General features: G+C 37.2%; 1 protein-coding gene across 1 annotated transcript in view; it reads left to right on the top strand.

Annotated features, from left to right (window-relative positions):
- Positions 1–1,557: 1,557 nt before the first annotated feature.
- SPTBN5 (spectrin beta, non-erythrocytic 5) overlaps positions 1,558–18,825 on the top strand; it is a 93,322-nt gene continuing 76,054 nt past the window's right edge. The window contains 11 exon segments of the mRNA XM_042862479.1: positions 1,558–1,620; positions 2,747–2,863; positions 4,827–4,943; positions 7,328–7,495; positions 9,461–9,577; positions 10,286–10,443; positions 11,281–11,509; positions 14,356–14,987; positions 15,616–15,754; positions 17,306–17,538; positions 17,980–18,133. Of these exon segments, the coding sequence (XP_042718413.1) occupies positions 1,558–1,620; positions 2,747–2,863; positions 4,827–4,943; positions 7,328–7,495; positions 9,461–9,577; positions 10,286–10,443; positions 11,281–11,509; positions 14,356–14,987; positions 15,616–15,754; positions 17,306–17,538; positions 17,980–18,133 (2,127 nt within the window).

Below are 18,825 nucleotides of genomic sequence, written 5' to 3'. Positions count from 1 at the left end.
GGCAATATTGCTTGAGACGTGGTAGGGGGCAGAGGGCTGAGCTGTCTTGCATGTGTTTATTTTCTTTGAGATTTGGGGAACCTTCTCCTTAGGGGCTCTCAAGTGTGTTTTTTGCGTTTTTTTTGCACATACCCTCAGTGACACATACACAAAACATACCTGATGGTATGGAGGGTGACAAGCTCTGCCAAACCTTTCATTTCAGCCAATAGCACAAGCTCAGTCGTATGAAGCACAAGTATGACCATTTGCCTTTTAAATCCAAGCTGACTTTGCAGCTCAGAGCCTGGTATTAGGGTCTTAGTTGCAGCAGTGAATGGCCATGTGTAGGGGTACCTCATATGATGGCATCTGCACTCATCTTTGCTGAGGTGTTTCCCACTGGCCCTGGTCCTGGCAAAATCCTTCACCAAGGTGTGTGAGGGTAGTGGTGGTGGGAAGCCAGCATTGCTGCTTGGAGAACAGGGCCAGAAAGGCTTCTGCAGTGCAGGGTGTCTGCTGTCTATCTGTCAGTCCTTATGGCAAACAGCCCATGGGGCAGAGGTAAGAAGGGAAGAAGTAAACTGCACCTCAGTACTCTGTGATGGCTTTTTTTTTTTTATTTATACTCTTTGCAATGTGGATTTAAACATTTATCCTGTTTTGGAGATAGTCTGGGATTTCACATAATGTTTGTATGGTGAGAGGAAAACTATAAAAACTTTAAAAAACAAATGAAAAATCAGATGGGTCAAAAGGAAGCTTCACATCCCTCTTTGTTTTGCACAGTGGTGCCAAGAGTGGGAGAGCACCAGGGTGGGGATGGGGATGGAGGAACCATGGAGCAGCAAGTCAGGATGTTTGGGTATGAGTTCTGTTCTATCTCTACAGTCTCTTCTTCTGGCTTAAGCAGAACAAGATCATGGCAGATAAGAAAGGGTGCTGAAAAAAAAAACAAACACATCTTATGTGGCTGCTGCTTTGCATAAAGTTATCCCACATCAGGGTATTTCCTTTTGAGAAACAAGAAAATGCTTCTGCATACATGCAAAACTTCTCCAGATTGTAAGCAGGGCAAGGTAGAGGCAGTTGCTTCTTTCTAAGGTCATTCTTAAGGCTCCACTCCTCTTTATTTTTTCTTTTTGAAGGAGCAACACCATTTGTGTAATTAAGAAAATGTATGCTTCCACCACCTCAAATACAGCCTGTTCTGAGTTGCCCTTGGCCTCTCCCTGCTCAGCTGTCCCTCCAGGAAACTGCGCAAAATATTGTTGTTACTTTTCTCTTACCTTGATAAGTGTAAATAACTGAGGAAAAGTTATCACTGTATAAATGTCCACCACTTTGACATGTATGTATGTATACAGTAAATGGAGATAGCTATTCAAGAGTTAGTGAAGTTCCAAATCTCCAATTGTCTTCTCTTCTCATAAAAAGCAAAGCCACTGTTTCACACATTTATTCATTAGATAATAATTAACTTGCAACACAGAGAAATACCTGTATCCAGGCATTCATCTATGGATTCTCTACTCTCCATGATAAGAGAGAAGACCAGACACTTTCTCAGCATAGACAATGCAGCCAAACTGTACCAGGCTGAAGTCAGTAGCCTATGATTCTACTTTTAGTAGAGCACAGGTATAACTAAAAGCAAGATAGAAAAGAGAGGAGCAGAATTATAATATGGCAATGAGCTTACAGAAGAGATAAAAACAGCTGCTGAATTTCTATCCTCTTCATCCTGTGCCTCTGTTCCCATTTAATGATTATTAAGAATGACATTTTTTAAAATGGCTGCTAAAGACAAGTCCAAGAATTTGGAGGGAATTTTTTGAGTAATACCTGCAATGTATGCATTCAACTTTAATTTTTATCTGACTTAAGTGAAACTATATATGATATTTCTCTAGGTTAAGTATGAAGATAAAGATTTTGTTTTTTGAGTTTTATCTGTACTGAATAGATTGTTCATTTTCCTCTTCCATATTTCCTCACCTCATTTTGGATGCTGACAAAACTACACTTGCCAGAAGGCAAAAGCCTGATATCCTCTTACCTTGTCTCTGGGAGGAACATTTTCACTTACAGCTTCTGATTTCATATGCCTGTCCATTTTCCAGTGTTGATTACCAACAACAACCCTCCAGTTTCCAGCAGTGATGTCAGGTCAACGTATTCTGTGGTTGTGCAATCTTGTCAGTGACAACAAGGACTCTGCTGTATAAGTTACTGGAATCATTTTCCCTGTTGTCTTTAGTGGTAAAGTCCATCTATAGCAAACTTTATAGGTATGCCTTTTCACTGACAGCTTGATTCCAGTTTGCCCCTCCAGCAACTGTGCACATGAACTTCCTCGAAGTGGTGACTGGTAAATTTCTAAATCTTCCTAATTTTGCATTCTCACTTGTTTTATCTCAGTTAAACTACTTGGGAATTACGTTGCTCTTTGTACCCTCTTCTGTGCTTTCATTTTTAGACTCTATTGATAGGTTTGATTTCCAAGGAAAAAATCTCTGTAGAAAAGTAGTCTGTGATGAGTCAGATCCCTCAATGAATCTGTGAAGGACTCACTGCTCTTTACCAAAGGGTCAGCATGGTGGATGGCTGTTTTCACTCTGTCATAGCAGTTTTGGCTTATTACATATCTCAAAAATAATTTAAGGCCTGTGACAGCTCATTGGTTTTCATAGGTTATTTCCTTTAGATCAGTTGAAAGGTTCATAGGCATATCATAAATACTTGGTCTCTGTTCCTGAATTCAAAGGTTGCTTTGCATGAAAACCATGAGCTGAACTTAGGAGTACAATTGAATCTAGAACTGAAAGTCATTCTCCAGAATGACCAACTGCTGAACACGAGAAAGGAGCTGCTCCTGACCTCAGTAAGTCCAGACTTTTTGTGGTATTTGATCTATTTTTACTGTAATGTATCATTACAGCCAGACTTGGCTTTTAGCACTGCTTCTACTTCCAGTGAGTACAGATATTCTGTCATAGCTCTGTTTTCACATAAATGCCCATACTGGGAGCATTTGTAACAGAATTTCATAAAATGGGTGAGCTGTTTTATAAGGCAGTAGTTCAACAGCAGTCATGGTATGTATGGTGACTGCTATGCTTGGATAAAAACTTTTTTATGAAAAGGAGGTTGCAGACATTCTGAGAATATTTGGCAAATTCAGAAATGGATTGTTATATAGGTTTATTATACAGAAGTGGCTTAACATCACCCCTCTGGAAGGCAAAAGCAATTCTTTGAATATCTGCTCTTCAGATGGAAAAAGTAGACTACGCTGAACAAGCTCAGAGAATCAGAAAGTATTGCAGGTGTCTTTTAATAGTTCCATTTCAAAATTTGCAAAATTCTGCCTTTTGTAAGGCTTTCCTCTGTGACCATGATCTTTCCTTATGTTGCTGTTGAACTGTTAATCTCCAGTGCTGTCTCTGTAAATCACTGAGTGTTAAGAAACACCTGGGAAAAGAAAAAAAAAGAAAAAATACAATAACAAGTCACTGCTTCAGCAATTCCCACACTTTTCTGTCTTATAAAATGGCAAAGTTTTTCACGTTTATGGGAGAACAGAAAAATATCAGGCATTTTATCAAATATCTCATGTGTTGTGATGCTGCTCCTGTATCCATTTTACAGACTACCCATGGTAGGGTAGATAATGTTTTTCCAGTGTTTTAGATTTTATGAGTTAAAAGGGCACTGAACCCAGAGTAGCTCAGAACTGGGCCTCTGCAAATCATATATAAATGATCTGGGAAGAATCACCCTCTGCAGGTTTTCACAGTTTCTAATTCTTCATTCCTTTTTCTCTTTGCAGTGGGGTGACAGCAGCAGATACATCTCTCTTTCACAATTACAGCAGATTTCTTGGTTTTGCAGATAGGCTGATATCCAGGTAATACTAAGAATTACTGCATTAGTTCAAGAAGATGACATTTGGTCACTTATATATGCCTGTAGCAATGGATTTTTAGACAGATTTTTTTCAGATTATACTCTTGCCTTCAAAACAGCAAGGCAACTCATTAGATATTCATACTGTAAGCAAAATAACACCAAAAGAATTGAAATATGGTTTATTTTATCAGAGATTCTTAAGGGGAGACTCTCCTACTTTCTGATGTTCCTTGGGTGCTGTGATGAATTACAAGCCTGATTTTTCAATGTATGCAGGAAGTAGACAAATACTAGCCTCAGGAAAAGCAGTAACAGTCACTGACTCCTGGCCTAGGGCACTGTTCGAGTGATAATGGAACTGTGTCACCATCCCACAAAGATATACAAAAACTGAACTTGTAGGAGGAAAGAACCAAGTTATTTCTTTTCTAAAAAGGTCATTCAATTTCTGCTTAAATACCATGATCTGAAAGCCAACAACATCCCAAGCAGTCCTTGGATAGCATAACACAACTTCAAGCAGTGCTTTGGGTGATTTGCAGATCTCTCTCTTTCTGACATAGTCTGAAATTAGTTCTCAGTGATGTGATTTTAGCACATTCCATGAAGTTATTGATGAAGTTATTGATGATCAGGGTTCTTATGGGATCAAGTGCCTGGAGAGAAACTGAAAGAAAGTAAAGGTGCATTAATGTCTCATTTTTGTCCTAGACAGTAGAGATGCAGTTTAAAAGGGAAAACATTTTAAGTAAAAATAAACTTGAGCGAATATAAAGTGCAAAGTACAAGCTAAAGGAAATTAGTATTATACTGGGTGTGGTATTGAATTTTGTACTTATAGGATTTCCAATATATATTGGGTACAACATTGTTTGTAGCTGGCCAAGTACATCTCTTCAGTACTGACCTTCTCACTGGAATTTCTTATTTCTTAGATCACCATGAATAGTGAATTTGAAAAAGATCACATCAAAAGGCTGCAGGAGCAGCGTATGTTTATGCAAAAGAAGACCTTCACCAACTGGATGAATAATATCTTCCTCAGGAATAATGTAAGTACCAACTCCACCCATGACTTTTTTCCTGGTTTTGTCTTTGTTTTTTATTGTTTCACTTGCTATATTCTTATACGTGTCAATTTTTGCACATCTTTTCAGAGTGTCACAATTGCTTACATATGCAAACAAGAAAGACTTTGACTAACCAGAATACTTCATCCCGTATCTTCTGCCTCATAATTATTTCCACTGTCCATGTTACAAGTTGCTGCTCAGTGGCTCTGAAAAAGTTGCCTTAGGTCTAGAAATTTCAGTGAGGCTTCAGTTAGTCTCAGATTTCCAGAAAGCATCAGAGGTAGTGTACAATTGACTTGTTTGTGCAAGGTAATCCACCATATTCCAAAAGTCACCAGATTTACTGCAGGCACATGATTTGTGCCCAAAATGAGTTTATCTGTGACACATTATGAAAGTACATTTTCCAAGAACAATTCACTTTTCTACTGCCCATAGTTGATATTAATGAAAATGGACCTTGGAAACATCAAGCCAGACCAGACCTCTTATTACTATTGTAGTTCACGAATGCTGTACAGTGTTTCAGTATTAGATGAATGTTTTTCATTTTAATGTTTATCTCAGGATTTTGTGTAAAGCCAGCCTCAGAGTACAACCAACTTTTAAATTAATTTTTCTTACTCTGAGTGAGGAGCCGCAAAACACAATCTCATTTTCCTACCTGCAAGAAAGTTAAGCTTTTATAATGTAGTAAAATATTTCTATGTAGCTACAAATCAATACATACTTTGTCATTTTAAAAACACATTGGAGTTCAAAGATTAAAATGTTAGCCTCTACTTCCTGCATAGTACTTGAGTGTGGATCATAAAAGCATGAGAAGAAAATCCTGTGAGAGCTTTCCAAACCATATACGGTAAGAAATGGTTCAGAGACCAAGAGCTTATCAAGGTCTTCTCAGCAATGTAGTCAAGCTCACCAACATGGACTTTTAACTTGATACTATCCTACTACAGGACACTGCAGTATTCTCAATTGCACTATTGACTACTTCAAGTTTAGCATTCAGGGAATGCTTAATGCTTAAGGGAAATTGCAGTGAATTTGTTAAGCAATCTTCGATTTGTTTGCATGGAGACACATGTAACAAAGCTATTTCTGTTGCTGAGCGGGGCATTAAGCATATGTAGGGAGACAGTCTCTTTACAGTTAAGTTAAAATGGAACTATTCTTCATGAATAAAACTGCCACAGACCATAGTAGCTTTAACTTTATTGTTGTAATATATTGTAGGTGGAATTTTAGGATTACTTACATGCAAAAAATAGTAAAGATGGCAATAAAACAGAATTTTTCATGGAAATAATTAGCCAGAGATAGCTGCTAGTCCTTGTTCTACACAAAGAACAGAACTGAAGTCTCTATATGTAACTTGCCTTTAAATTCTCAGTGATTTACAAAATTAAAAAAAAAAAAAAAAAAAAAAACCTGTCAAGACTATTAAAAAAAAAAAAAAAAAAGCGTTTATCCTTTATTTCACCTACATTTAACTATGCTCCAAACTGAAAAGCAAACAAAAAATCACATAACTAACCAATTAAACATCAGGAATATTTTATTTCTTTTTTTTGTTTTTTAAGGTGAAAAGATTATTTACCATGATTTCAGAATCACAGCAGGTTATTGTTGGGTGTGTGAAATGGTTTCATTGTCACTTGATGGCTAGTGGCTCAATGCCAAAAGGAAACACCTAAGGCAAGCTCTTGTTAGATCAGAGTACACTCTATGTCATGGTGTGTCACCTAAGCACTGGGTGACATTACTACTAGCAGCAGTGAGATACATTTTTGTAGATCCTAACATTTTACATAGAAATTGCACTTAAGTGTGAGACCATCTGTAATTATGGATTTGAGGCAGCAGTGGATCTCTAAGAAGGAAGTAACAGAATTAAGATTTTGGAATGTAAAATGAGTCATGGAAATTGTTCTATGTCTTCTCATTTCCTTTATTTTGCCTCACTTAACTTTGGGATTGTCAGTTTAAATTTTAAATTGAATGCATTGCTCAGAGTAAAAAACTGAAAAAAGACTTTTCAACTGAAATAAAAAATGTCAGCACTTCCAAAGTATTTGTTTTTGTGATTTTGTTATTTTTCAAGATCTGATTTTTTTTTTCCCTCTGTTTCCTAACTTATGTTTTGTTGGAGTTTTTTAGTCCTGCCCACTCTCTGAAGTAATGTCAGTCCCTCCATGAACCTATTTTTTGTGATTTGACCTTCATTGCTTATACATCACATTTATGCACACAGCAGACTCTGCAGAACAGCAGCAAGGTGTTGTTTGTTTAGTAGTAGAAGTCAATTGACCTGTGGGCCAAATGTTCAGCCAATGTTGATGTTGTGTGACTGGTCTTTGCAGGTAAGGGCTGAAATAGAAAATATTTACACAGACCTGAAGGATGGTATCTATCTCATGCAACTCCTGGAGCTGCTCTCTGGAGAATCTTTGCCCAGACCAAACCGGGGAAAGATGAGAGTGCACTTTCTAGAAAACAACAGCAAAGCCATTACGTTTCTGAAATCCAAGGTAAGCTGATAGTAATAATGATATTATAGATAAAAATAGACTGTATATATGTTACTAACTGATTAGTCTAATGTTCATAATAATTTCCAGCTCTAATACATAGCAGAATGTTCTATGAATACAGGTCAGGTTTTATAAAAGAAAAACAAAACAAAAAAAACCCACAGATTTTGTTATTATATGAGAAGTGTAGCCTATAAGTATATAATATTCCTCCAAAAATGTCACATCTAAATGAAAATGAATTATATTGTGGAATGCTAATTTGAAATACTGATTTTAAACTTCCCATTAAAAAAAAAAAAAAAGAGAGAGAGAGAAATGCACTCAAAACATTCACTGTCATAATCGAAAATATTTATTTCTTTAGATTTACATTTTCTAATGGACATATTAGCCAGGTGAAAAAAATTGTTGACCAATTTTGGTATTAGAAAGAGGAAAGCTGTAAAAAGAAAATGGACTGGCAGATAAGAATATGTGACTGTAAAAGACAGAACAGTGCTACGGGGAAAAAAAACATAGGAAACACAAAGGCATAGGGAAAAGGGAGAAAGTTGTTCACCAGTGAACTTTTTGTTTTACCCATGTAATTACCTCACTCTTCCTTTTTTTTTTTTTTTTTTTTTCATTTATTGGGATTTTAGAAATAGCAGCATATTTATCCTAGATGTCACAACCATATTACCTGATAGGTGAAGAAAATTCATACACTGCAAGAGCAGGACAAGGCAAACATTTTTTGTTCCTGTGCAATGAACATTTTGGGTTCCTGTGGCAAAAAGGAATGAGCAACTTCTTAAAACAGTCCCTTCATGACTTAAATTAGATAAATGTTCTCTGAAGCTTGGGTGGTTCTTGAAAACCTGTTTACAATTTCTGAATTAATTCAAAAAAATTTTGGCAGCAGTTTTCTTTCCTGACAGCTTAAAATTTTTGATTATTTGCTTTTTAGATGTAATGCTTTCCCAGATAATGGGGCAAAGTAAGCAGCAATAGACACTGATGAGGCCACCTGGTATAAAAATGGGGATTTTAGAGCTCTGATTCAAACAGTTTTAAGCAAGCCATTGCAGTACTTTTATGTATTCAAGTTGTATATCTTCACTTCTTAAGCTATAAGATGGTGTGCCATTTTTTTCTTTTTTAAACAAACAATTTATCATATACTTCTCTGGAAAATCATCAAACAAAGTTCTCTGTTATGAACTCTGAAGGAGCAGACTGGTTTCATAGCAGTAAACATGGGGAGGTGTGTAATGCAGACTTTTCCAGTAATTCCAAAACAAATGCAGCGCAGCATGGGCTTAGTGTATTCCACCTAACACATCTGCTAAAAACACACCCCGGATAAGGCCCAGCAGCATGTGCATATCCAGAGTTTTCCAGTTAGACTGTTATTTGACTGAACAAGTCTGGTCTGCAGACAGGGGTTCATAGATGTATTGAGACTATAGAGCATGTTCAGACTTCTTGAAGAGCACTTCATTTGCGTATTGCAGCCTATCTTGCTGTTCTAGAAATAATGGAGAAAGAAGCTGTGACTTATTTAGTAGGATGTTTGGGCTGTTTGGTGAGCCTAAGAGCTATATGTAGACTAGTTTTCTAGAGATCACATCAAATGATCACTGAGTTTGCCCAGCTTCCACTCCTTTGGAGGACAGTGTCACTGAGCTGCGTTTCTTTACTTAACCACAATTTTCAAAACCAGTAATTAAACTTTAAATCTTTGAGACTGCCATCCCTTTGTCAGATATTTCCTGAATTTCATTTTTGGTGCATATGGGAGCTCGGGGATGAACATGGGAGTTCTCAGATATAAGGACAAATGAAGTAATTGTGTAAAATCTGTTTCCTTAAGAAAGACAGAATGCCCTCTTTAACACTAGTCTGTTACACAGATGTCTCGTTCAGAGAGCTTGACGTGAGCAATTTCATACTGAACAGATATTTGTTTATTAGCAGGTACAAGTGAAAGTGATTGGTCCTGAGAATATCGTAGACGGTGACAGAACCTTGATCCTGGGACTTATCTGGATCATTATACTTCGATTTCAAATTTCATCTATCAAACTTGATAAGGTAAAATAAGGTCTTTTTTTCTGAACTCCTCAAGGAATTCAGAGGCTTTGTATCTCTTCAGTTCAGAAAAGAGTGTTTTGATGACATTTCCTGTCCATTTTGATTCTGCAGATCTTATAATATTACCCAATTACTTGCCAGCAAGTTGTAAAAGGAATTGAGTCCATTTCACAATTTATCAGAGACAGAAAACAATAACTTAGAGATGTTTGTGTTCATCACTCCCTTTCACAAACTTTTTACTTTTTACCATTTACTTTTTACCGTATTTCAAATACATGAGAGATAAGCTCCTACAAAGATATTGTGAAATCCAAATTAGTAATTTCTAATGATAGATCTGAACACTTCATCTTTTTATGAATTCTAGATCAAAGCTAGGAAAGCACATGAACCAAGCTTTACATTTTTCTTGCATTTACTTTTACAAGCCTTGCAGAAAAGAAAAACATAAAAACTTATTATGTTAATTTCATATTATGATTTAGGAATTCATTCAATTAACTTTTACTTTAATAGAAAACTCCAAGTTTTATGTTAAGTCATTCTGTCTTCATGACAGGTTCAGCCTGGAACTCATTACTGTTTGAGATGATTTACAAGTTGGACAGAAGCAGTACAAAGTTATTTTTATTGGGAATATAAAACACAGATGCTACTTCCACATACTGCACACACTGATTTTTCTTTTCTCTGCTGTCTTCACAGGAAGAATTTGGAGGCAGAGCTGATCAGCTGTTTGCCAATGAAGCCCTACTACTTTGGTGTCAGCATAAAACTGCCAGCTATCCCAACGTAAATGTGAAGGACTTCTCTAAAAGCTGGAGTGATGGACTGGCTTTCAATGCACTTATACATGCCCACAGGTGAGAGCTGAGCTCAGGACGATTTGCTTGTTGCTTTTTCTAGTTCTGGCACAAGCTGTCTGAAAGCACAACAGTCTGAGTAACAGATCTTTGCCAAGAAATCAAAAAATTCTCTCCTTACCCTTATTCATTGAAAACTCTCCTTTCTTAAATGGATATGCTGCCTCTGAGAAAGGAAGGAGGGACCAAAAGCTCCTGCTTCACTGTTCATTTTGTTGGAAATGAGATTTCTAAGGGATTATTACACATCTGAGCAACACTGCCCAGTGTTTGGTCTAAGCCTCTCATATTCTCATTACTCACTTTCAACAGTTACTGGTGTAGTGATTGCTTTTATTGTGTAAACTTTGTGAGTGTTTACACTTTCTGATTCATTTTTAAAAAGTAAACTTCTCAGCATTATCCTTCCTTCTCTGACCATTCTAAAAGGTGTGAAGAAAACAGCCCAAGGAGAGAGAAACTACCTGAGATAGCTTTGTACAATTCTCGCACTAACAATTCTGCTCCATCTTCTAGTCAGGATGCTCTATACTCTGAAATTTACCCAGCTGGGAGTCATCTCCCTGTTCAGAATTACCACTCTAGCAAGGCACTGGTTTTCAATGGTGAGAATGAGAAATAACTGAAAGTCAGAGATTTGCTGGGAGTGGTATTTCAGTTTCATAAAGGAGAATCTTCCAGCTATATAGTTCTGATGTTTCTGAATAAAGCAGGTCAGACAGAATAATTTCAGTTATTCCTTGTCTAATAAACAATCTATGATTTATCATCTGAAGGAACTTAAGATAAACATAAATGTCTGTTCCCCTTTTTCTCTCTGTTCTTCTCCTTGCCCAGGCCTGATCTTATCAATTATAGCTCACTGCGGCAGGACCAGCCCATCAAAAACTTGAACACTGCCTTTAATGTTGCTGAGAAAGAGCTAGGGATCAGCAAGCTGCTTGATGCTGAGGATGTGGCAGTACCCTCCCCAGATGAGAGATCCATCATGACTTATGTGTCACTCTACTACCACTATTTCTCCAGAATGAAACAAGGCCAGACAAATCAAAAGCGACTTGCCAAAGTAAGTGCATTGCTATCTTCAGAATTTTAAAGTTAAATACATAAAGTTAAATTTTTGTTGGAAATGTATTTAGTGCAAGGTCAGCTTCAGGATCATTTGAACTGAATCAAATGCCATGAAAAGGAATCAAAAACTTTTTATTGTCATTTGAATGTTGAAAAGTGTCTCTAGGCTTTGATTTCTAGAGGGACTACATTTGTCTCCGGATACAGATCCCTTTTTTACCTCCCAGTTTCAGTTTGAGAGCTGATGTGCTTCTAATGCAGCTTGAAGCCATGCAGATCTGATTAATCTTGGGAAAATAACAGCTAGGCAAAAACAGCTAGTCAACAATTTTCTAATTTAATAGGAAAGAGACTACTTTGAATTTCTGTTTTCTTTGGAAATCCTCATCCGTTCTTTTTAACTCCTTAGTCAGGTACAAATTGTGATTAAACAGATGAAAAATGAGCAAGTGCAACAGAAGGAGGAGATCTCCAAGAAAAAAAAAAAAAAAACAGGAACTAAAGCATAAAATTATAAAATGAAATTGCTTTAATAAGTTTTTTTTTTTAACACTTTCACTATACATTTAGTCTCATATACAATTGACTTACATGTGAACTACTTGCATCATGCTAATGGAAAATGGAAGGAATTTTGAGTAGATCTTAATCAAAATATTGTGATCCTTCCACTGAGTACTACTTCTCTTGGAGAAAATTTATTTTCTTCTGTCAGAATACCCACGCTATATTTTTTCAAACAGTCTACATCAGGATGACTCTATATTCCCCCCTCTGACTCTAGAGGGAATATATTGCTCAGTAGGAGACACAAAACTAGAACATCCCTGATGGTGACAAGGCAAAACCTTTTTGTGAAGCAGACTTTGTTCAGCTAAGTGGTTCTTAGACAAGAACAAGATGATTCTGAAATGTTTCTCAGTGACAGTGAGGTTCTCTGAAGAACTGTTGGATGACAGCCAGACTTTGAATTCAGTTAAAAAAAAAGATTGGGCATAAATACGGATTAATGTAAAAAATCTTACAGACAGTAAGATTTGTCTGGACTCCAGCAGAGACTTTGCTTTTTGGGCAGGATCATCAGGCTATATCTTTGTATTATGGGCAAACACAGAAAGAGCATTTCTTACTCTGTTTTTTTTGTTTTGTTTTGTTTTGTTTTGTTTTTTTACAGTTTTTGTTGTGCTCCACCATTTTTTTTTCACTTTCTATAGGTATATTCATGCATTCTTTTCCTCTCTCTTTTCACTTACTTCTTCCTTTTTCTCCCTTAGTCTCCTTTGGTATTCTCACCCATCTCTAATATTGCTCACCTGTCTTCCTGTTTCTTACACACACAAGCATAAAGAAGGATAACAAAACAGATGTTAATCTCCTCATGTCCTTCGTCCCCTCAAATAGGCAGTTCTGAACTTACTAATAGGATTGGGGAGGGAAGTCTGAGTGTGTCAAGGAAGCCTTTGAGTTGAGACTAATAGGTGACCAGGATGGCAGAGGGATTCATCCTGGAGAGGTAAATCTGCTTTCCCCCACCCACGTGAGGTAGCCATGCACTTACTGGGATCTTTCAGCAAGAACTGGGTACGATGGCAGAAAATACAGAAAGGAGCCCTGGCAACATGGGCTGGTTTTCCTTCACTCAAGGTTGGTGCTGTTTTGCTACTCTTCAAGCACTGTGACATTTATTCATTGCCAAGTGCACTTTCTGCTAGGTAAAAGTAGGTAACCACTTGCGAGGCATGGGCCTTTGCTCAGCAGTATCTCCCTCACTAATCTGTCTGCCTGCTTCAGGAAAATGATAGAGGCAGACAACATAGTTCAGCATTAACCCTGATGTCTACAGGGAGGCTACTGAGTAAAAGTAAGGAAAAAGCTATAAAGACACAAAAATTGAAAAAATGTGTAAAACTGAAAGAAAGGATGACTTCATTCTAACTTTTTAAAAAATTATTTCATTATGAATTTCATTCTAAATGGATTTTTGAGATATATGGACAGTTGAGATAAATGCAGGCCGGATTGCAGATGAAACAGATAAGTGTTATAGACTAGAAAAATTACTGTTGAATCAGAGTTAACATTCTTACCAACCTGTTCAGCTATAATGTGTTTCATTTCTCTGATGGTTTTTAAAAAGTGGAATGGCTCCTCCAGAAGAGATTGAGAAGGGTCAGTTTGTCAACAGTCTGCTGTTGGCGTGTAAGAGAACTAAAATCTTGTCAGATGGCTTCCCACACCCAAGGCGTTGAGATTAAGAGGAGTTGATTGCATATTAACAGATAGGATAAGACTTTTCTTTTTTTGAAAGAGAATGAAAAAAATCTCACTTTGGTTCCATTGTGAAACAAAATTTCTGAAACCTCTATTTGGGAGGATTTCTGCTTTCTTCTTTTCAGCTCTCATAGGATCTGTCAACAGTTGTCATATGCATGTTATTTATTTCAAAATTTAACCTTTTCCTAAATTAAAAAAAAAAAAAAAGAAGAAATTAAACATTAAATAATATTTATTTGGTTGGGTTGGTTTTTTTTGTTTGTTTGTTTGTTTTTTTGTTTTCATGAAAGGTCATCTGGCCCCATAGCTTAAATCTATACCTATGTGATATACATAGTGGAAATAGAACAAGTTAGATTGTCTTTAAGGTCCCTTCCAACCCAAACCATTCTATGATTGGTATAAAAATTAGATGACTGTGGCAATTTGCTTGTTAAATCCTGTCTTCCTGACATATACTGTTCTGTTTGGATCCTAAGTTTTGTTTACAATGATGTCGCACTCTGTTCACCCATCTTGGTTCATTCTGCTTCCTATGTGGCTTGTAACTTCATATTCCCATTTCAGATTGTGTTCCTCCTGAAGGAGATAGATGACTTGAAGCTTCTGTATGAGCAGATGGTCTCTGACCTCCTGAAATGGATTAAGCAGAAGGTGATTGAGCTGGATGACCGTATCTTCCCCAACTCTCTTCAGGAAATGTGGCTGCTCATGGCCAATTTCAAGACCTTCCGCACTGTGGAGAAACCCCCTAAATATCAAGATAAGGGAATGATTGAAGCTCATCTCTTCAGTATCAGGACCAAGCAGAGAGCCAACAACCTACGACTATATGTGCCTCCAGAAGGGAGGACACTGCAGGATGTGGAAAAGAACTGGATTATCCTGGAAAAGGCAGAACACAACCGGGGAAAAGCACTGCAGAAGGAGATGCTGAGGCTAGAGAAGCTGGAACAACTAGCCAGAAGGTTCCTGAAGAAGGCAGCTCTGCGTGAAGCTTATTTGGAAGACATGAGGAAAGTGATTGGAAAGCAAGACTTCTGGCCAGAGAGCATAGACAGGATGGAAGCTGCCAGTAAGAAGCTGGAAGCCATTGTGGCAGATGTACTCCCCAGGAGAGAACGTTTCGCAGATTTGGCCAAAATGGCAACAGTCATCAGCCAGAATAACTACCACAGCAAAGATCAAATTGTGAAGAAGTGAGTGGTCGTCTTGAGACCGTGTGGTGGTGGAGGTTGAAATTATTTTAATTTTTTTTACATAGACAAAAAAAAAAAAAGTGGCTATGGATCAAAGCTCTTCTCCTCATTAGTAGAACTGGCAGGAATTTCCTCTAGCCATGAAGCGTTTCAGCAGTTAAATGTTTTGTCTTATGTTTGTTTGGTTCGATTTTGCTTCAATGATCAAAACTTGGACTGATTTCAAGTGAAAAATAGTTCAGAGGTTTTTTAATCTGTATATGAAAATATTTGTTCTGCCAAAATCCTATATTCCATCAAACATACTTAGAAAATGTATACTACTTTTTCCTCAAAATCAACACAGTCTGCAGTTTGGGAGATACAGATTTTTTAACTCACAAAGTCTTCCCAAGTTGATTCCAGTTCTCAAGTTTTGAGAAATTATGTCTTCTCTGATTATCTGTACATCCTGACTTAGGACTTGCTAAAAATACTTCACCTGTTTTTCAGTTGTGACCTGCACTCCTCCACAAGTAACTGGCCTTGTGTGTGTTCATCTATCTCCTCTAAAACTGTGAGAACTGGGAATTTTTACTCACGAGGCCTGATTTTGATCCAACCTGATCATCTCTCTCCTCCTTTGTAGGGAAAACAGCATTTCGAAGGAATGGCAAGATCTTCTGGATCAGCTGCAGAAACGACAACACTCCCTGAGTACAATGCAGGAGATTCTAGCCCTCCTGAGGGACATTGATGCCATAATGGAGGAGCTGAAAGAGCTACAGGTACTGAGCCCCCTCCAACAGCACGCAGCTCACACTGTTAACAATGTGCGTCCCTAAACAAACACTCATATTCAAGGAGTTGTGCACTCACTCTCTGGTACCAACAAAAAATAAGTCTATCAGTTATAGAGAAAAAACACTGGTTTTACTTAGATGCCTAACTTTGGGTTTCAGTTCAACATTGCTGGTATCTATACAGAGAAAAAAAAAAAACCAACAAAAAAATACAGTCCTTGTTGCAAGAACTCTCTCTAATCAGAAGGTGAAATATGGTATTACCGCTACAGGTTCAAATTATGTTGTAAAATAAAGATGGTACCTCTCTCACCTAAATTTAGAAATCTTTTGCTTCAAGAAGGCAAAAGTTGAAAAAAACAAAACAAAATAAACAAACAAACAAACAAAAATCAACAGTCTTCTCTTTCCAGGCAACTACACTGAATCACCTTCTGGAAGTAACTCTTCTTATTTTGTTTATATATTTATAGAGTTGAAAAGTAGCTCAGGCAAGCACCTAGGTTTCAGCTACCAAAACCTATGGAAGACAAAAGTTCCACTGCAAAACGCACAATGCTCACTTTTAAGAAGAGTTTTCAAGTATTACCAGAGTGTCAGAACTCAGTCTTCTCTTTATCATAGGAAACAACTGCTTTCATATTAATTTTGTAGTGGCAGACAACATTCATCCTTTGGTCTCGCCTTGTCTTACTTAAAGACAGAAAAATCCTACAACTGCAGGCTGCACTGTATCTAAGTTGAAAGAGCAAACAGGTTATATGAAGGTGTGAATTTCAAATTAAAGAGGTATCTGATAGTTATGAATCTATTTCTCCAAGTGTTAGTCAGCAAAAACTTCTAATGGTAATGACTTTGTTGGAACCATGATAGCCTGAGAATATGAGAAGAAAGATCAATAGAAAAGATAACACTCTGTTAGAATAATTGATACAATTAGAAAGAGGGCAGACAGTAAAGCATGCAGTACCTTCGTTGGGACCAATAGTAAGTACTAAGTACTTACTACTATATTTGACTTCATTATCTGAATAACAAAAATAGCAAGTACTTCACACTCAGTATGACCATACTGGTACGAAGTACTTATTAAGTAATGAAAATTATTAATTATTTACCTGGCAAAGTCAAGTAAGTTTATCAAACAAAAAACCTCATGGTCAAAACATACCATTCAACACTGTAGAACAGTCCAAATACAGACTGAATCCTTCTGCCTGCAGATGGATGTATATAGAAAAGGGCTGTTTTGTGCACACAAATCCTGAAACCTTAAATGCTTACCTAACAGACATAACTTAGTTGTGAAAACAGTTATTTGAAGAGAACATTTCCTGTTCTGCAGATGATAGAAACTCTGGATTGTTGCTGTTACCTTGTGAAACTGAAATAAAAGTATTTTAGCTTTACATAGCTGACATAATTCTTTTACATTTAGAAGTTATCGGAGTCTACAGGAAGCTTTCAACCAATTTCTTTGTACCAATCCCTTGAATGCACTCTGTAAATGCCTTTTTTTTCTTACTTTGTTTGCAGGCACTAGTGAATTCCCAGGACTGTGGGAAGCAGCTCCTAGAGGTAGTAGATTTACTTCAAAAGCACAACTTGATTGACTTGCAGATCTCTTCCTATGATGATAGACTGACACACATAACTCAAAGGACAGCAGAAATCAGCAAGGACAGCACGGTTAAAGCAGAAGTGCTTTATGCAAAAGTTCCGATGCTTCGTCAGCTATATCAGAACCTTATGGCTCAGAGCAGAACACGGTAGGACTGATTATGGCTCCTTGGTTCTGATTAAGGTGGTCAGTTAATCCCATAATCAGAGGACTCTACTTCCTCACATTTGAAAATTTCCTTTTCTCCATTTATAAAGGCATTAAACGAGCAATTTGAGTGATTTTATTACAGCTGTCTCAAAGAGATTACTCACCTCCATAGCTAAAAAATAACTTCATTCTTAGTGTTTCTTATGGTTTGCTTTATGTGTAGTATGAATAGCATATTGTTATCTCCTTGTCTCCTAGAAGACAAAGAATATTTAGTTTTGTTTCCCTTGCTCTCTTGCATAAATAAATTAAATGATGACAAAGAGGAATTAGGTATTCCAATTTTGGGTTTTCAAAGTTCTGAAGTTTATGCTATTCTGTAGCATTATCTCCTTGGGATCCTAATTGCGACTTGGTTATGTTGTTTTCTTTGTTTCAGAAAATCCCAGCTAGAGGAGGCTTTGAAGCTCTTTGAATTCTTCCGTGACTGCAAAGAAGAAGAATCATGGATCTCTGAGAAATGGAAAATAGCAAGAACAACAACGTTAGGGAAAGATGTCAGCCAGATTACAGCTTCCATTCAGAAGCACAAGGTATATTACTTTGCTGGTAGTGTCTATTCTTTGCATTGTAGCACAATTTTAGAACATCTATGTTCTTCAGACCATGCAGCAGTTATAAGAAAACTATCAAACCAGCCATTAGCTCAAGTATCATCACCAGTATGTGGAATTTTTTTTAAGACAATGTGCAGGGTGGGTATTTTTCCCAGGAGGAGACAGAAAGCGTAGAGAAGCACTTTATCTTATACCGGGGCCTCTCCTGGGCTACATGAAGATACTGGACTAGTTACTATCTCATGTTGGTGAATGGGAAGGAAAAATAAATTGTTAAGTTTTGCTTTTCCCAACGCCTCTCCTGATGGTGGGGAAAGAGAAGAGCTGGTGGAAAAAAAATCAATGATAACCAGAATCATGATGAGAGCTGCATGGATAGTACTGCTTGAGTTGTATAGAAATTACCACTCCTGAGAGCTTGCTATAAGCTAATGCCACAAGTCTGGCTGCTGCCTTTTTCTGACATAGAATCATTATAAACAAGTGTAGAGATCTGTGGACATGAGTGACAAAACTGAAGCAGAAGCCTCTTGGGCAGACTTACTATGCAGGTGTATTTGGTTTTGTATTTGCTAGTTTTGTATATGCTAGGAAAGCATAAGAGTGCTGAATTGGTGGACCACAAATAAATATCTCCCTCAGAGAAGATGGCATAGCAAATTTGCCTT

The sequence above is a fragment of the Lagopus leucura genome, unplaced genomic scaffold (assembly GCF_019238085.1).
Source record: "Lagopus leucura isolate 7727_CA_CO unplaced genomic scaffold, USGS_WTPT01 Super-Scaffold_1, whole genome shotgun sequence".
In the NCBI taxonomy this organism is placed as follows: Eukaryota; Metazoa; Chordata; class Aves; order Galliformes; family Phasianidae; genus Lagopus; species Lagopus leucura.
This window is presented reverse-complemented; position numbering and strand designations above follow the sequence as displayed.